We start from the raw sequence: 18,750 nt of genomic DNA, 5'->3' as shown, positions 1-18,750 counted from the left end.
TAGCAACAAATGTATAGGATAATGCGATCTTAGTCGCTTTGGATAAAAGCGTCTGCCAAATGCATAAATGTAAATAGTTTAATTACTTTCCCCCTGAAAGAGTAAAGTAAGGGATTTAATTGAATTACGGTTACTTCTGATGTAATTGAGCTAAATCCTGTGTAATATATTCAATAGTGGAAATGACATCAACATTTTAAGTCTAACTTATAGATCTCACATGTGTATACTTTGGTCAGCTAATAAGAAATAAGAATTTATGTAGTGATTTATTATTTATTTAATTGATTTAAAAGAGCAGTTTCATATATATCCTTGAATCAATTCTAATCAAGGTTGATGTAGGATATAGAAAGTAATAGTAATAAGTAAAGAACTACTTTTTGGAGAGATTAATTTGTACAGTGATCTAATTACACAATTGAATATGTAACTAGTAACTAGTTACTCAGAGTAACTTAAGGACTACTTAAAATGTACAAAACATTTGATGCAGGCAATTTAATATTCAACTACCTCCCCAGTTTCACGAGGGCATTATCACCTATGAAATCTAGTGTCATACTCACAGGTCTTAAACTCTTCACAGGCGAAGTGTGACCTAGAAAATGGAGAAATGTGCAGCATTAGAGAGAAATAAATGAAAGGAAGCACTTATCATCAGAAGTATAAAAACACAGAAAGTCATTACAGAGACGGAAAGTCATCAGCTTTATAATAAAGACAAACTCGTGAGAACACATTGTTTCAATGCTACATTATTAAGTGCAATCCATCCGACCGAAAAGCAACGAAAGCGTCATTCAAATCCTTCAAAGCGAGGCGTTTCCCGAGCCGACCGTGAGACATGCATCAACCGGCAGCAGCTAAAGATGGAATACGCGTGAGAAGAAAAGGTGATGGATACTACAGACGATTCCTCCGGAGAGAACCGCCGTCAGAAAGTCATGCATAAAATAATAATGACAGATTTTCACGCACATCGTTTCTCAACTTCCTACGTTTTTTTCCATCTCTCCCTGTCTAATTTTCCGTGATTGGTGTGACTTCAACGCGATTCATGACCGGACGATGAATAACCAAAGTCGGCCTTCCAGGGCCTAATGGAACTGATTAAAGCATTATCTCGCCCAAGCTTTCTCGCTCGGTAGACAATAAATCCTCACAGATCTCTGTGCAGGCACATCCTGAAATTCCCTCATGATCTAAACTCATTTCCTAAATTCCCAGCAAGCCAACAGAGTGGGTGAAAATGCAAAAAACGCCGTCTTGCCAACTGTGTCAGAAAGAACAGTCCATCATTCTCGCGTAACGTTCTCCTGAGGGAACTACACCTCTAGATCAGTGAGATGTGGAGGAGAACAAGAACGACAAGAATCTAAAACTGGGGTAGAGAAAGGATGGATGTGTTCGCTCATCTGCTTAAAAGCCTGTTCACACTGAGGATGATAACGTTTTGAGAGCAAATTCACACAACTATAACAATACAGAGAAATGTTATCGTTGGGATCACTTTCCGTGTGATTTATTGTAGTTTGCTTGGAACAACAGTTTATAAGATTGAGAAAGTCTTCAGAGCAACTTGAATCAGATCACCATATGAGACTAAAATCACGTAAAAAGACCAAGTCTACACATTGCATTTGTGAGAGACGTTCGTATATTTACCTCCTCTCAACACCAACAGATTGACTTCGCTCCCAACAGGCAGGTCCTTCAGTATGTCCACCACCTGCGCGTGACTCAGCGTCTGCACGTTCTGCCTGTTTATCTCCTTTATGACGTCACCTTTCAGCAGGCCTCGGCACCACTGCTCATCCAGGATCATTTTAACCTTCTGACCCAGCGGGCAGTCCGCGATGGCGAATCCGAACCCTCCAGGTCCTTTCACAATGGGCACGCTCACCAGCTCGGGCTGTAGCATCCCGCTCTCTGGTCTGTCGCTGAAACCGGGAAGTGCCGCGACCACCGGCCGCCCGATGGCGTCTGTGGTTACGTAGTGAAGTTCTTGAGAGCCGTGGAGGACGTCGCCTTTGACCAACAGCGGCTGGCCGTTGATGAGGGGCACGGCGGTTACGATCTCTCCTGATGGTGGGGGAGGAGGAGGCGGGAGATCCTCGTTGTCGGCATCTACGTCGGGTGGAAGAGAGTATCCACGGCACAGGACCATGTCCACGTACTGGTTGATGGGAATGCACTGGAACATATGGACAACGTCGGCATGCGTCTTGCCTAAGACCAGCGTGCCGTTGATCTCTACTATAACATCACCTGGGATGAAATGTGATCGAGAGGAATGTGGGAAGAATAGGAAGAGAAAGAGGGAAATTCATTCCATTATTATCATTATAACAATTAAAGGAATAGTCATTTGTATTCCTACTATGGGAAGTCAATGGGTGAACATTTTGGAAGTGAACTACTCCTTTAAAGTTCCTGTTGAGCATGGTGCTAGAAAAGGCAAGGTCATGGGGTTGATCTTTATCAAATTTACATAAAATCACTTGCCAAAATATAGTCCCGAATGTATAAACTAAATAAAATGGAAATTATGTGTCAGGCTGGTCAAGATGCATAACAAACACAGATAGGTTTTCACACCAAACCAACATTGAGAGCTTTTGTACATCTTTATATTAAGCAGGACTGGAAAAGCACCCTTTCATTTACCGGAGGCCATTTTCTTGTCCTGTGCGGCCGGGCCATCTGGAAGAACGTTCTTCACCTGGAGGAATTCATCCGATCGGTCTCCTCCGATGATGGTGAAACCAAAGCCCTGCTGGCTCTTCCTCAGAGCCGTATGATATAGTTCACCCTTCAGTTGAGTTGGGTCCCGTGTGAATCCGGGCGTACCAGATGCACCACCTGGAGACACGTGCAACATCTGTAATGACTTGTTCTTAAACTGTGAAAACGCTAATGAGAATGTCCAGAAATAAAAAGCACACAGCGTTCCAGTGCCAACAGCACCATTTGGAATTGAAAGCTCATAAAAAGACTTTAAACTTTGTGAGACATCCATAAATATTGTGTGTAGATTTAGGACTATTAAAACACACAAACACGTGCACTGGCTGTACCGACATCCGATAGGATGAATATTTCCATTTGGGAAACAGGGTGGCTTTAAAAGTGGATCAAAAGGCACAAACTGTTGATTATGATTTTATTAGGTCTCCGGGTAAAAAACGCAACAAACATACCAAAACTTTTTGTCAGGTCTGCAATATCTAGAAAAATTGAACAGTCCTCAAACCAAACAAATTGTTCAAACTGTATGACAGAACCATAAATATATAAACAACACATATCGTACATTTTAGGCAGGTTCTGTCGGACTGAAATCCAAGCATCTGGAGTTGTAAACAGAACCATTAATACGTCTCTGACAGCACGAGTGAGAAACTTCATCAGCAGTCCGACCTCACAAAACAACCTCCATCCTTCGATATCCCAAGAGGATGCCAAGTGATGATAACTGTCACATCCTTGACATTAAACAACCGTCATAAAACCACATGACAGGATCATACTCCTGGGCACATGGGTGTGGAGTTTTCCGCTTCTGCAAGTGGAAGATTTAAAGGAATTTGGTTGTGCCGAATTTAAATTTATGTACTTTCTGACAGAAAGACACAATAATGGTCGGTCATGGAATACAGAACAGTCAAACTTCAAGGGGAGAGAGAGACCATCTATAGAGAAATCTACAGTATGAGACAGTGAGTGTCACACTGTTTTAATGAGCTATTATATCTCTGAACAATAAAAGAAAAACCACGCTGAGCTAAACACAAGGTTGAGCGTGACACTGTCATTGTGTGTGTGTGTGTGTGTGTGTGTGTGTGTGTGTGTGTGTGTGTGTGTGTATGTGAGAGAGAGAGAGAGAGAGAGAGAGAGAGAGAGAGACAGAGAGAATGTATTTGTGTAAAGAGCCGTGATTGCATATGATATAATGACAGCTTTTAATCTTTTTTCTTTGGCAACATTGCTTTCTGCAGGCTGGGGTAATAGAGAAAGAACGGGAAATGATGGGGGGAGAGAGGGGTTTTGAAAGGAAGGCAGCGGGACGTTAGGTCACAGTTCTTCCGTGTGAAACGAAAGACAGCGAGCGCGCGCATTTCTATCGAACCATTTTACACCGTTTTTCAACTCAACCGTGGTATGAACCAATTCCCAAAATAAAGACAAATGACCGATGAGATCTCTTTCATATCTCAATTATGATCTCCTACGTCTCTTGAAATAACCAAATACGCCAGAAATCTCACAAAATGTCTCTAGAGCTCCAGAAGAGATGTCAACAATGTGAGCTCAGATTTGTCAAGTCTATAACCACGAGTGAGTCAATATTATTGAAGATCTTATTATGAACTCAAACATTTCTCCACAAATGTACCCAAAACCAAACTATGTTACCTCTACTATATACATTTATTGTACACCTCTAGACTCTTTCTAATATATTTGGACAATTAAAGTCTAATTTTTTGGAGGAACGTCGGAAGTTGAAGGGGAAGTCGAGGAAGATTTCCTCTGGGTTTTATACTCCACACAGGACATGTCCCTTTGAAAACAGATAGAGGGACCTCGACTCTATAGACTTTGTAGACTTAAATAGACTTTGTCTTAAATATGTGAAAAGCAGCGAGACACACGGCGCAAACACCTAACGTCTAATCCTGCAACAGCTTAAAAAAACTACAGACGCAGTATGTGCCCTCCCTCATTGTTGATTTATCTGTAGAGCACTTGAGTATTCAAAGTGTCCCTTCTTACTATCTAATGGAATAACATTGACACATTTCAAGTGCTTGTGCAGGCAGGCCTGCATGGGTGCCGCTGTCTTACCAGTGCCATGGCAACCGTGCATTTCTATGAAGCCAAGAAAATGCGTGTTCTTCCCTTGATCCTCCTTCAACCCCAGATGACTGAATAGATCTTCTGTTGTGCTTCACATTGGTCCGGTCACAGTCCTCTGATTCGTGTATCTTACATTCTCCGGCCATTTCTGTCATCTCTGTCTCTTTAATCAACACTTTGGTCTATTTCCGTGAATGAACACCGGCCATTGATTTTATAAAGGGCCAATTGGAATGGATGTACACAAGAAAGCTCGAGAAGAGATCACAGACTGTCAAAGGTAACGCATGATGTATTTTCGAGTGGGTAGACCCAGTTTAGGGGGTCTTTGGACATATCTTCGATCTCTCGGCCAACCTCAAAATCGATTGGGAAATGTACCTTCATGTTGCTGTAGAAAAAGTAAGTATTTCATTACAAGTAATGCTTGGTTACATTACAGATCCGGATTTGTGAAATTCAGCCACATCTAGCGGTCAGGTTACGAATGTTGTCACGTTTTTTGCCGAAGGAGATACCGTGTTTACATACTGCTAGAAATGACGAATTCCATGTAGATAGAAACACGGATGTGTGTAGATGAGCTCATTCTTACGGTTCATAAGGTCTAAATACACCTCCGAAGACATAGTTATGTAAGGTATATTGCATTTCTGTCAATAGATCGTACCCGACAGCTGAAATGAATACAAGCTCTCTATCACAAACCAGTACATAACAAAAACACTAAAGTATATTATAGTGTCTTAAAGTAAAGTGTTTTGTAGTATACTATTAATAATTACTATACAAAGTTTCAAAACACTATAATATGTTGTAATCTTACAACAGTTTACTATAATAAATAAATACTATTCTATAGTATAGTATAATAAATACTATCGAATATAGTATTTTCTCATGTAGCAAGGTTGGGAGACAGTTTTCAGATTTTAATGCTTTATTTATTTATTCGGATTAGGCTTTGAAATGTCAAATCGGGATTCCTACAGATTCACATCAGCTCATGTGAGGATGCGGGCTGAGCGTCTTCAAGACCACGAGGCTAGAATGGATGCTAATGTTGTGTTTTATGTTAATGCAGTCTGTTGTGTACTGAAAAGCTCTGTATCATTTATTACGCCCGTTCCACCACCCTAAAACATCACGCTGACTTGCTCGTTTTATCACTCTCTGCCATATTGCCTCTGCACAAGCTCAAACACATCTATAATGCATCCGGGGTAATGGAAGAATCTTTAATTCATCATATTGAGAAGGGCCTAGGACTGACTGTTTTTTAATCCTGTCCTTCGGTCGCCTTTTCCTCTTGAACACCCAACTGCACAGTGAGTGAGAACGCTGTTTGTTAGCTTCCGGGCCATGCCGAGCACCTTTATTTTTCCTCGTACGCTCATAAATCCAGGTAGTATTTTTATTCACAGACAGAACACGTGGCTGTGTGTGTATGTACCTGGAGGAGCTGCTGCCCTCTGTTGGTTCTGAGTTGCGACTGCAGTGTCTAAACCGAGCTTCCTCTTGGCCTCTAATACTGGATTCTCAAACTGGGTTCTCTGGTTTATGTGACTGAGAATCAAAAGACAAAAAAGCACATACTCAAATACAATCATGTAGGCAGATGAACGTGCATTAACATCAGGACCTAAAAATCTGATGAATAATGAATTAACACATTCATCACAATTTCTTTCAAGTTTTTCATAATTTGTCTCCACTAGCTTAATCAATTAATAAACTCTCCTGTGGTGAGATAAATTCACTTTTAAAAAGTACAGATATTCCATGACTCTCAATTACTATGAGGTTATTAGAGCTTAATGCGAGAAAATTAGAAATGTTTTGCTTTGTAAAACAGCTTAACAGTTGAGAAAGGGGCACTACAGTTCACCTCAACATCCCAAAAGAATATTATATACACAATGTATGTTATATGACTTACTCGACATAGTATGTGCCATACTGCGGGTCATCGATCTCCTCCCAGCCATATGGTAGTTCTAATGATAAGACAAATTGGAAGAAAATTTACAATACATTCATTTTAATATATCATAAAAATAAGAGATAATTTAATAAAACTAATTAATTTAATTTAATTTAATTTAATTTAATTTAATTTAATTTAATTTAATTTAATTTAATTTAATTTAATTTAATTTAATTTAATTTAATTTAATTTAATTTAATTTAATTTAATTTAATTTAATTTAATTTAATTTAATTTAATTTAATTGTTTTTTTAATTATATGTGCTTTTGTGTGAAAGCGTTATTTTAATGTTGGTAAAGCGTTGTGTTAACGTTGCAAAGGTTGTGGGTTCAAAGCCCAGTGAACACACTGATTTATACTTATGCACTGTAACATTGGATAAAAACATCAGCAAAATAAATGTAATGTAATTAAAAACAAGTGACACTGCCAAAGTTGCATGTTTTTGTGCTCAATAGGCCAAATAAACAGGCTGTGTAAGTAGCTGTGTTCACGAGCATGTGTGGATCCCCACTGCTGTACGTACATTATGCCCTGATGAGCTAATGAGGAGAAAAAAAGAGGCGTTCACGCTACACAGAGCTTTAAACACACATGCAAAGCGCAGCACGGGGCTTTAAAGCCCCCTCAAAAGACAGAATCAGCCGCGTTTTGTTAGATCCCGTGTCTGTTCGTGTGTGAATGTGCATAATGCAGACGGAAAAGTCAAGAGGAAGTCAGTGCATTCAGATGAGGTTACACAATCGTGCCCTGCAGGCCTACGCGTGACGACATATGTGCAAATGCACACACATCGGACTGAATGAAACGTATGCTTTTATCTGTTGGTAGAGGAATGAGAAAATGTGAGTCTTTTGTTGGTGTGTGCACAAGTGTATTTCAATAATTCACCTCCGTCCTCGCATTGCTCGGGTGGCTTGGCTGTTTTGACAAGACGAGGGTCCAACCATGTAGTTGCCTTTGTGTTGTGGCTACAAAACAACAGAGAGAAATTAGATGTTTATACAAGTAAGTATACTTTTTTTAAGAGCAAAAAATACAAAAGTGTACTTTCAGTCAATTTTATGTGCTGTAAGAAACCAAGTATTCAAAGCTTACTATTAGGGCTTTCTAACGATTGATCGCGTTTATCGCATCCAGAATAAAATTTTGTGTTTACATAATATACATTATGTCTGTGTACAGTGTATATACATTTAGTATTCATAAAAAAACATGCACATACAAAAAAGTATATGTAAGTAAGGGATAATGTACAGGCAGCTGGTTGTTATCGCAGAAATGAGCCCCGACAGCCGTGTAATAAATGATCATTTTAATTATTGGTAAATAAACACATGAAAATATTCCCTAAATATGCATACATGTATGTGCACATGTATGTGTTTATAAATACAAAATTAGTAGGCACAGTACACTTACATATATTATGTAAACACAAAAAAAATTTCTGGATGCGATTAACGGTTTGACAGTACTGTACTATACTTAAATACGTTCACTTAAATTTCCAAGTATACTTAAAAGTTTTATAAATAAACGTAGACGTGGGCCAATTAAGTCCTAAGTAAGGATGTAAATCAGACACTTCATAACAACACAATATTGATTTTCTCCGCCAGCGATTGGATGTTTGCTGATACCTTGGAAAATTCTGCGATACGATTCAATTAATTTATCAATATTTTGGTACAAAATATTTTGATATTGTGATGCACACAAATGTATAGTTTAGACAAGCATTTGTGCATTTTTAATAACACACAAATGCAACCAAAATATATCAAATGACTTTAAATTCAACTCTTTAAAAATCATCTTAAATGGGACATTTACAAGAACAAACTAACAAAAACATACTCTTACAAGGAATGAGGACATGGAGAGTGTCAAAATAAAGATACCTCATAAGGATATTTAATGTGTGGCATCGTATCGTTAGAAATTGAATCGATGCATCGATCCATATCGATGTATTGTTACACCCCTAGTTCGAAATAGTATTGAAAGACAAGTACACAGGCTACTTACCACATAAAGTTTAAAAATATATATACTTCAACGTTGCTTATGTCTTTTTAAATAAACTCAAATAAACTTAAAGTTTAGCCTACTTCTTTTACTCTAAGAGCAGCTTTTAGACGAGTCAAACGTTACGTCAAAGAAGTCAAAGATATTTACCGTACAACACTACAAAGCCTTGCAGGTAAAACGGTGAGAACACAGTCCACAGGTATAAAATATCATAAAATATTTATGATTCCCGAACGGAAGCGCACACGCACACATGAGCGCAGATGCAGACGCACAAACAGAAGTTAAACTCTGTTCTTTATAGGATATCTAGGCCACACTGTGAGCTATATTTATCCTTTCGTTGTGACAGCTCCGCTGTTGACTTTTAAACGCAACTACTTTTTCCAGAGTGAGAGAAACATCAGAAAAAGGGAAGGCGGGAAGAGAAAGTGATAAAGCAGGTGTTTGTCAAGCTAGAAATAAGAAAACGGCATTGATGGAGCTTGAGATTCGACCTGTATAGAAAGTGACAGCAGGGCTTTGGAGGGGAAAATTTGATGCCTATTAAGGTTGAAAAACAGAAGAACAGGGCGCAAATGTAAAAGAGTAAATCCGATTAACAGTATATTTATATATACTATATATACGTACAGTACATACAGACAGAATGTATACTGTATATATCTAAAGATTGCCTTCAGCAATAAAAAACTATTTTGAAAACATCCTGCATTAAAATGCAGAATGCAGGAATACTAAATTGGTAAACTAAATGCAAAATGAAACAAACAAAAAAGCAAAATATAAAAGATTATCCTGCAGTACTGTACACGGTCTATCAAATATCGCATGACATTCATTGGAAAGAAACCAATAACAAGCAAAGAAAACAATATCCTGTGAAATACACGTCAAATCATATCAAGCCGAGCGCTTTGACAAAAAACAGGGCTTATAAAAAAGTTTTTCTTCTGCTGTTTTTTGTGTTGACGGACTAAAGGACCTGTTGAACTTTTCTTTGCATCTGTATTGTGTCCTGTATTTACCCATCTGATCTTAAACCGGCGACAAATTTGTTTCTTGGAATATTTGGGTTCAAATTAAGCAAATGAAAAGTCAAATATAGTCATCTGACCTGCCACTGACCGATCTAAAGACTGTGAGCTTGTGAATGTTTTTTGAGAGCTTGCGATTGTTTCGATCTGTGCAAATACAGAAAAACGACAACGTTTTTACCTTACACCAGTGCAAAGTTTAAACTGCATTTAAAAAAGTATTTACAGTCGAATGAAACCCTGAAAATGACAACATACAGTATTATTCTTTAATGCTAAACGTGGACGATCTCATTCTCGCAATGTAAAGTGTTCGGCTTTGTTACGCACAAACAGTCAATAAAAACAGATAAAGACCCGATAGCTTGTAACACAAGCTTAATCTCAGTTTGACCACTCACTCGATGAAGTAGACCATGCCCGTCTCCGTGTAAGCCATTTCCCAGTTGTACGGCAGGGGCTCCAAACCGTCGTCTCTGGGTAAAGAGCTCCAGGTGCGGAGTTCCAGCGTCCCGCAACCCCCTGTGTTGCCGACCCCGCTGGACTGATTGTAGCTTGGTACAGCTTTCCTCCACTCCTCTGTTCTCTCTATAGAGGTAAAAACACAATGCAAAACTAAGGCGGGAAGGACATTTGCAAGTCAAAGTACGGTGCCCGAGCAAATCTTTTTCCTACTTTATTTACAGAACGTGCCAGGACGAATATCCATGTGTACTGCAAATCTAATAGTCAAATACACACACAAACATACATCATGATCAAGAAAATGTATTGTATTTTATTTCAACAACGCTGTATGTTACAACAGTCAGATGTTTTTCTTTTTTTAAGGCCCACTTGAAGTGATAAGACATTTCAACATTCTCTCCAAAGGTTTAACTATACAGACAGCTTTTATAGGAACGGCTCACCCAAAAATGAAAGTTCTGTCGTCATTTACTCACAAGTTGTTCCAAATCCGATGAACACAAAATAAGATATTTTGAAGAATGAAGGAAAGCAAACACGTCTGGGGTATTCTTGACTACCGTTGGTTCCTACTATGGTAGTCAATGGTGGTCAAGAACCGTTAGGTTAAATCAACCTATTTTTTTTTTTTCACCCTTAAAATAATATCGATAAAATGATTAATTATATTGCCGCTGCTAGCCAAGCAGCATCATAGCGGCTATACAACCACGCTTTGTAAGTTCTGTGTTTGCGGAATGAGTGTGATTTCCAAACAACGTTTCTGCATTCACCGGTTCCACTAGTTTAGTAAACAAATTCACGTTTATTGTGGTGCCCACAGGGAAGTTTAAGTCGCAAGTATGGTCCGGCCATCCGACCATTACGGCATGACGTCATTTTCGTCATCAGGAGGGTCTGCGGTCGTGCGCACACCTCATCCTCGTGTAGCCCATTATTTGAAACCGCGCGGATGTGACACGTACAAATGCACATGCGCGAGAAAAGTGCACTAGTATACTAGGGGTCAATACATAGAAAGTGTGCCATTGTCGAATGAAGAATGAAACAAAACCAACACGCTGAAACAAAGAAAGGTAAGCTAAGAAACATATCCTTCTCCATACTGTTTGTTTGTTGTTCTTGTTGTCTTGCTGTTTGCTCGGATTGTTTGCACTGGCGGATGACCTCCTCTATCATTAACTTGCAGTGGGTCTGTAAATGAGACGACTCAGCGCTGCCCTCTGAAGGTCTGATAGCGCACATATACTCATTTGTATTGCGCATGTGTCGGACTCGGACGGACGCGAAAAGTCAACTATACACGCGGCTTTAAACAGCGACATTATTTTCAACTCTGGTAACAGACAATTGCTCTAATCCACCACACGGGGAGCTGTGAGAAAAAGTTATATAGTGTTGCTTTAAAAGCATTCTTCCAAATATATCTCTCATCAGAACAAAGAAATGAATACAGATTTGAAACAATTTGAGAGTTAGTAACAGATGACAGAATTGTTCCTTTAACAAACAGCAACAAACTGCAGAAATTTCTTTTTATAAATTATGATTATTTTGTCCGTGAGCTGGCGCATTTAAACGCACACAAAAAAATGCTGGGTTGTTTCAACCCAATGGTTGGTATATGAATAAACCCAAAGGCTGTGTTACGGAGGTTTCACCAAACCATCAGTTAAAAGAACCCAGCATTTGGTTATATTGTAAAACAGTGTGTATTATTGTGTATGACATCATTATGTCACCAATACTACAAGCTTATTGTTAAAGAACTATTAAGGGATCCCTTACCAAAAATAATTCTGTGGTGGGTCCATAATTCCATTGTACTCAAATGGTAACCATATTTAAATGCCTTGGTTATTATTTAAATGCTGCTCTAATTTACTTACAAAACACAAACTCAAAACATGGAATTGCTGACGTCCAAAAAAGATGGTACTATTGTACAGTATATGAAAACAGGATTGATGTATCCCGAATATTTTGTCAAGCCAGCTAGGATGGATGTTTTGGGGAAATATTACTCATAACCCCCAGCACCTGTTTGCAATGGTTCACCTTTGAAATGGTCTAGTACCGTATGAGAGCCTAAAACATTTCTTTTTTTGATGTAAATATATACACTGTATATATTTCAAGTTAAGTACCCGGGATGCCGTTCGAAAGCTGCGGTCGTTCCTCGTCCTCTTCTTCCTCAGGAACGACACTGTCCTTGCGGTCCATCTTGCTGACAGATGTGGTTCGCTTTCTTTGGACCTCGGAGCCGTACTCCTCCTCAAAAAGGACCTGGTCCACCAGGTCGGGCTGAACCAAGTTGGGCTCGGCAGGGGGTTTGGGGGTGCCATAAAAGTTACCTGAAGAGATAAAAAAAGAAGCCTTATTCGTTGAACAAATCTGGCCAATATTTTGTCATTTATTCTCTCTCTCTCTTTGTTCACTTTCTACTTAAAAACTGAGTTTTAGTGGTCAGCTTTCCATTATGTAGTGTGAAACGTTCTACATTTTTCATTTGTTGGAGCTGTAAAAGCAATTACATTCACCAATGGATTCAGTAGTGAAACCTCTCCCGTTATCGTCTAACGCAAAAGTCAGCTCATTAATATGCAACGCAAACAACGGCACAGCCAATCAGTGAAGCGGCATAATCAAGTTAAATACATTTCTAATTTGGTGATTTATATTGTGTGTGCGTGCGAGTGCGTGCGTGTGTGTGTATAGGTCGAAGGTTTGGGCTTCATTATCTCCTTTTGATGTTAAACTAAAATAATCAATCTAAATATAAGACGCAGCCAATGGAAAGACGTCTATTCAAATCAAGCGTTCAACCTTCGCTAATTAAATGCAGATTCATTTAAATCATCCAAATTTGTTGTTTTGTTTGTTCGTTCCCTTCATCCAGAAAATAAATAGGCTTCCGATCAACATCATTAGTGTCTGTTTAAGAAATAACACAGTTTAAGGTCAAATATTCATCTTTTTGCGATGTAAAATATAATCCTTTTAATCAGCAGAGAGATTAATCTTCTCCTTTTAGATTGTAAATTCTACGCCGCTTAATTGGCAAAAAGGAATGGAAAGCACATGGGAAAAGCCTTTTTCACAAGCAATTAACTGGCGTTGACAACTCGGCTCACCTCTCATGAATATGCACCCAATCCTTCTTCATTAAACAAATGAGAACTCCTTTTATCCCGTGACAGGGTGTAAAGGCGCTTTACGGGTTGCAGACATAATGTTTGCTTTACAATATGAGCAACTTCATGTGAAACCAACCTATTGTGTTTGACTTATGAAAATTGCCACAAAATCAATCTACAACATCATCACAGTACATTTTTATGCATGACATGACATTAAAGGGGTAGTTTACACAAAAATAAAATTATTATTTATTCAACCTCGTGTTGCTCAAAACTTACATGAATCTTTCATTGAACAATAAAGAAGATATTTGGAGAAATGCCTCAGTGGTTTTGTGTTCATACAACGGAAGTGAATAGGGCTAATGTTCTTCTAACATTCTTCAAAACATCAAATAATGTTGAAACCAAGGTTCATTTAGTTTCCTTAAATTAAAAGTTTAAAAGTTTGTGTTCATTGAAAAAAGAAATGGCTAAAAATGATTGGGAAAAACTTAAAGTAATAAAAAATGTAAATGTTAGCCTAAAATAAGCTTAACGCAGATTATAATAATAAACAAAAACTAAAATAACTATTTATTTGTCTTATAAAGCAACATAAAAATAAATAATAAGATGACAAAAGCATAATTTCCAAAAATTGCACTAAAAGTAAAATTTAAACTAAAAACTAAAGAAAACTTAATCATAACTCTGGTAGAAACCAACTGTTGAATGAACAGTTTCTGTGGTGTCCACTTTTGTTATTAGATAAATAAAAAAATAATAATTTAATAAAAACAAATGGATTGGTTAAAAGAACAATACAGGGTTTTTAGGAGGATCTATTGACAGAAATGCAATTTAATATACAAAACTATTTCTTCAGAAGTGTATAAAGACCTAACGTAATGAACCGTTATGTTTGTAATACCTCAGAACAAGCTATTCATACCTACATACAGAGCGGGCCTACATGCATTGAATCGTATGCGGCAGGCCTCTGGAATGTCTGTATAATATGAACGCAGGTCTTCGCTCCTGCCTGACTTTTATCCTTCTTTTCATATTCAAAATCCCAGAGCTTTTACTTATGTAATAAATAAGACGTTGCTCTTTCGACAGTCTTTCTAATGCCCGCATGATCTCTTCCTTGCGTCAACATGAGAAGACACGCGTGTCGCAGTCGACGACATCTTTTTGTACTGTGGTGGCCACCGTCATGAGAGATTCGTTGCAAATGTAAAATACAACTCTAGTGGCCGATGTAAATTAAAAACTGTGCCTTTAATGCCAGTGGTGTAAAGTAGCGAATTACAAATACTCAAATTGCTGTAATTAAGTAGTTTTTTTTTTCAAGAGACTTAAATTTTTAAGTAGTTTAAAAACACTGTACTTTCACCTTAGTATATTTTTAGTGCTGTATCTGTACCTTTACTGCGCTATTTTTCTTCACATCGTCGCCTTTACTTTATGGGGCGGTTTCCCGATCAGGGCCTAAGACTAGTGCTAGACATAAACAAGTGTTAGACTAGTAAGAGCTGTCTAAAATTTCAATCGCTTGCAATGACGTATTTTAAAACCCATCAGTGCCCTTGTTTTTTCTCAAAATGCACACCAGTAAAGCTTTTTTGTAAGGCATGATTGTCAAAACTGCTTAGATGTCCTAATTACTGTAACTAGGGCTTAGTCCTGGTTTAATCTAATCCTTGTCCGGGAAACCGGCCCTAAATATTGAGTGATTTATCATGTGATTGGCTAAGGAGAATAATCAGTCCGTCACGTGACCTCGTCCACTCAAATCGCATAGAAAACCTGCGTCACACCTGCCGCCAATTTAGTTTAATCATGGAATAGGACGAAAGATGTGTTTTGTTAAAAGTAGCTATTTTCTATCAATTTTATTTTCCAAAAGTAAGTACTCATAGTAGTTTTTGAGAAGAGTCCTTTTTACTTTTTTAACTCCAATACTTTAATTTGTAATCGAGTACGATTTCAGCCATGTATTTTGACTATTACTCTTTCCGTCACTGGTTAATGCATTAATCCAAATTTCTCAAAGATACTTAATTATAAAATCATTAATCTCTATCACAATCTGAATTTACATAATGTCCTAAGTATTATTGAAATATTTCCTCTTTAAAAAAACAACAAATTACTGTGTATTTCTACACTTGCTAGAAGTTCTTTGCGTATCCTTGAATCTCAGATGTTTATTTTGTATCACCCAGTCAAACTTTATAAAAATTTTCATGCATTGTCTAGGAATAGTGCTGATCTATGACTCCACAGACAGTAAGAACAGCGAATTTTTCCACATCCCCCGTAAGATTCTCAGTGTCTGTTTGCTTTCAACGCCTGGTAAATCTTTATTGATCTGGATCAACTCTTTATTCAACCAAGCTTGCTTAGACAGGATTAAATTAAAAGCCATCCTGAGGGCTATAACTTTATCAACACTGCTGGAATGAGGGATTTAGGAAGGCCTAGCATCTGTACTATTGCTCAAGCACAGACTCGCAGAGACATAAATGTGCTGTCCGTCTAAAAAAACAAACCGTTGGGTAAATGTGCCTCCAATTCCTATTGTATTATTGCAGTTAAACCATAGTAAATTTGCGGTAACTATGGTTTCACTACAAATATTATAGTTAAACTAGCATTACTGCATGTAATAAAACCATAAAGCATAATATTTATGAGGGATGTTAAGATCTTAGAGACATTTTTGGGTGAACTGTTCCTTTAAAGCACAGTCTGCTGGGACTCGTCTGTGTATGTGCACACACGTGCGTGTGCATGTTTGGATTCGCGAGCGGGACACATATGGGCACTTCAGACTGGCGTTGCTCCCTGTCCCAGCAGGCTTTCCCTGGCATAAGTCTGGTCCCAATACAGACGTGAGGACACAAACTACACAACTACACTCGGCTGGCACACTCTCAGTCTCTCAGGACAGATATAAGCAAAGTCACCAGACTGTAGAAGAACACAGAGAGCGTTGCTGCTTTTCATTAATGAACAGAAACAAACTTCATCCTCAACCTTTTTTTGGGTGTTTCAATGAGTTGAATTTGCAAAAATCTTACGTTGTCATATTTGAGCTGGAATATTCATTTATAAAATATTGTTGTACTAAGTTAAGGGGGTTTAATCCCATTCTGAGTCACAGTCTTTTGAGGTTAACCTAGACATTACATTCTTTTTGGAAAGACCAAATGCCTCGAGGTTTTTTTGTCTAGAAAAAACAACCATCAATGTTAAAACTAGATTCACATTCTCTGAAGTAAATGTCAAAGTTTGGCAGACAGACAAAAAGTAGTGTTAAAATCACTGAGCTCAAGTTTAACGCCTTGATGCACAAAAATAAAGTGCTGCATTAGTGCAGCGTTACCGTTGTCGTGACAACCAACACGTCTTATTTTTTATCTGAGAATAAACATACAATACCATATTTTTGTGCCACCATGAACTTCGATTATAGAAATACGGTGCGTATACGTCACATGTAATCGCATTGATGGAATTTATACATGACTATAAGAAAACATCCCACACCATGTGATCATGTGTGTTTTTGCACATTCGTGCCACTTTGGAGACCATGTTGGTCCAACATACCACATCTCCAAAGTTTTCACCGTTTTTCATACCATCATACGTTCCGCTCTCCAGCAACAATCCGCTCTCTTCCAGAATGCGAAAATCCCCCACGCTGATAAAATTATAGTCCACTCCTGGAACTTCCCCGTCTCTGGGCAGCCGGGTGGTACCTTCCAATAAAACAAACACAATCTGATTTAAATATATTACACCCACTGTCCCCTTCGCATGCAAACTTTGTGCCCGTCTAAACAGACTCAGAATAAAAAGTTTGATTCCCTGGCTCAACTTCATTTCCCTCAAGAACAAGTTCATCCTGTTAGAAATTGCCAAACTGTAAATAGAACTGATCCCAGACCCCCACAGACACAATCCGGAAACTGGGATTCTCAGAACTGTGAAAGCGTTGGATGGAAAGACGGCAAACAAGACTTTTGCCAGTTTGTGGAGCTAAAGGATTAATCAGCATGTGCTTTAACACAATCTCTGTGAAAATGGTGTAAGGAGAGTGACAGCTTGTGTGTGTTCATCAGAGAGAGAGAGAGAGAGCCAGCTTGTGTGTGTTCATCAGAGAGAGAGAGAGCCAGCTTGTGTGTGTTCATCAGAGAGAGAGAGAGAGAGAGAGAGAGAGAGAGAGAGAGAGACAGCTTGTGTGTGTCCATCAGAAAGAGAGAGAGAGAGAGAGACAGCTTGTGTGTGTTCATCAGAAAGAGAGAGAGAGAGGAGAGAGAGAGAGAGAGAGAGAGAGAGAGAGAGAGAGAGAGAGAGCTTGTGTGTGTTCATCAGAAAGAGAGAGAGAGAGAGAGAGAGAGAGAGAGAGAGAGAGAGACAGCTTGTGTGTGTTCATCAGAAAGAGAGAGAGAGAGAGAGAGAGAGAGAGAGGGAGACAGCTTGTGTGTGTTCATCAGAAAGAAAGAGAGAGAGAGAGAGAGAGAGAGAGAGAGAGAGCTTGTGTGTGTTCATCAGAAAGAGAGAGAGAGAGAGAGAGAGAGAGAGAGAGAGACAGAGAGAGAGACAGCTTGTGTGTGTTCATCAGAAAGAGAGAGAGAGAGAGAGAGAGAGAGACAGCTTGTGTGTGTTCATCAGAAAGAGAGAGAGAGAGAGAGAGAGAGAGAGGGAGACAGCTTGTGTGTGTTCATCAGAAAGAGAGAGAGAGAGAGAGAGGAGAGAGAGAGAGAGAGACAGCTTGTGTGTGTTCATCAGAGAGAGAGAGAGCCAGCTTGTGTGTGTTCATCAGAGAGAGAGAGAGAGAGAGAGAGAGAGAGAGAGAGAGAGAGAGAGAGAGAGAGAGAGAGAGAGAGAGACAGCTTGTGTGTGCCATCAGAAAGAGAGAGAGAGAGAGAGAGAGAGAGAGACAGCTTGTGTGTGTTCATCAGAAAGAGAGAGAGAGAGAGAGAGAGAGAGAGAGAGAGAGAGAGAGAGAGAGCTTGTGTGTGTTCATCAGAAAGAGAGAGAGAGAGAGAGAGAGAGAGAGAGGAGAGACAGCTTGTGTGTGTTCATCAGAAAGAGAGAGAGAGAGAGAGAGAGAGAGAGAGAGAGGGAGACAGCTTGTGTGTGTTCATCAGAAAGAAAGAGAGAGAGAGAGAGAGAGAGAGAGAGAGAGAGAGAGAGAGAGAGAGAGAGAGAGAGAGAGA

General features: G+C 38.8%; 1 protein-coding gene across 1 annotated transcript in view; it reads right to left on the bottom strand.

The window, feature by feature from the left end:
* The window catches only part of magi3b (membrane associated guanylate kinase, WW and PDZ domain containing 3b), a gene marked incomplete at both ends in the record, with an annotated part of 75,608 nt that overhangs the window by 4,138 nt on the left and 52,720 nt on the right, over positions 1–18,750 (bottom strand). The window contains 9 exons of the mRNA XM_079461053.1: positions 570–601; positions 1,669–2,271; positions 2,671–2,865; positions 6,317–6,429; positions 6,803–6,860; positions 7,744–7,823; positions 10,325–10,511; positions 12,539–12,745; positions 17,167–17,286. Of these exons, the coding sequence (XP_079317179.1) occupies positions 570–601; positions 1,669–2,271; positions 2,671–2,865; positions 6,317–6,429; positions 6,803–6,860; positions 7,744–7,823; positions 10,325–10,511; positions 12,539–12,745; positions 17,167–17,286 (1,595 nt within the window). The remainder of the gene's footprint in view (positions 1–569; positions 602–1,668; positions 2,272–2,670; positions 2,866–6,316; positions 6,430–6,802; positions 6,861–7,743; positions 7,824–10,324; positions 10,512–12,538; positions 12,746–17,166; positions 17,287–18,750) is intronic.

This window comes from Barbatula barbatula (assembly GCF_947034865.1).
Source record: "Barbatula barbatula genome assembly, chromosome: 7".
Lineage (NCBI taxonomy): Eukaryota > Metazoa > Chordata > Actinopteri > Cypriniformes > Nemacheilidae > Barbatula > Barbatula barbatula.
The sequence above is the reverse complement of the archived record's forward strand: the minus strand, read 5'-3'. Positions and strand labels throughout refer to the sequence as shown.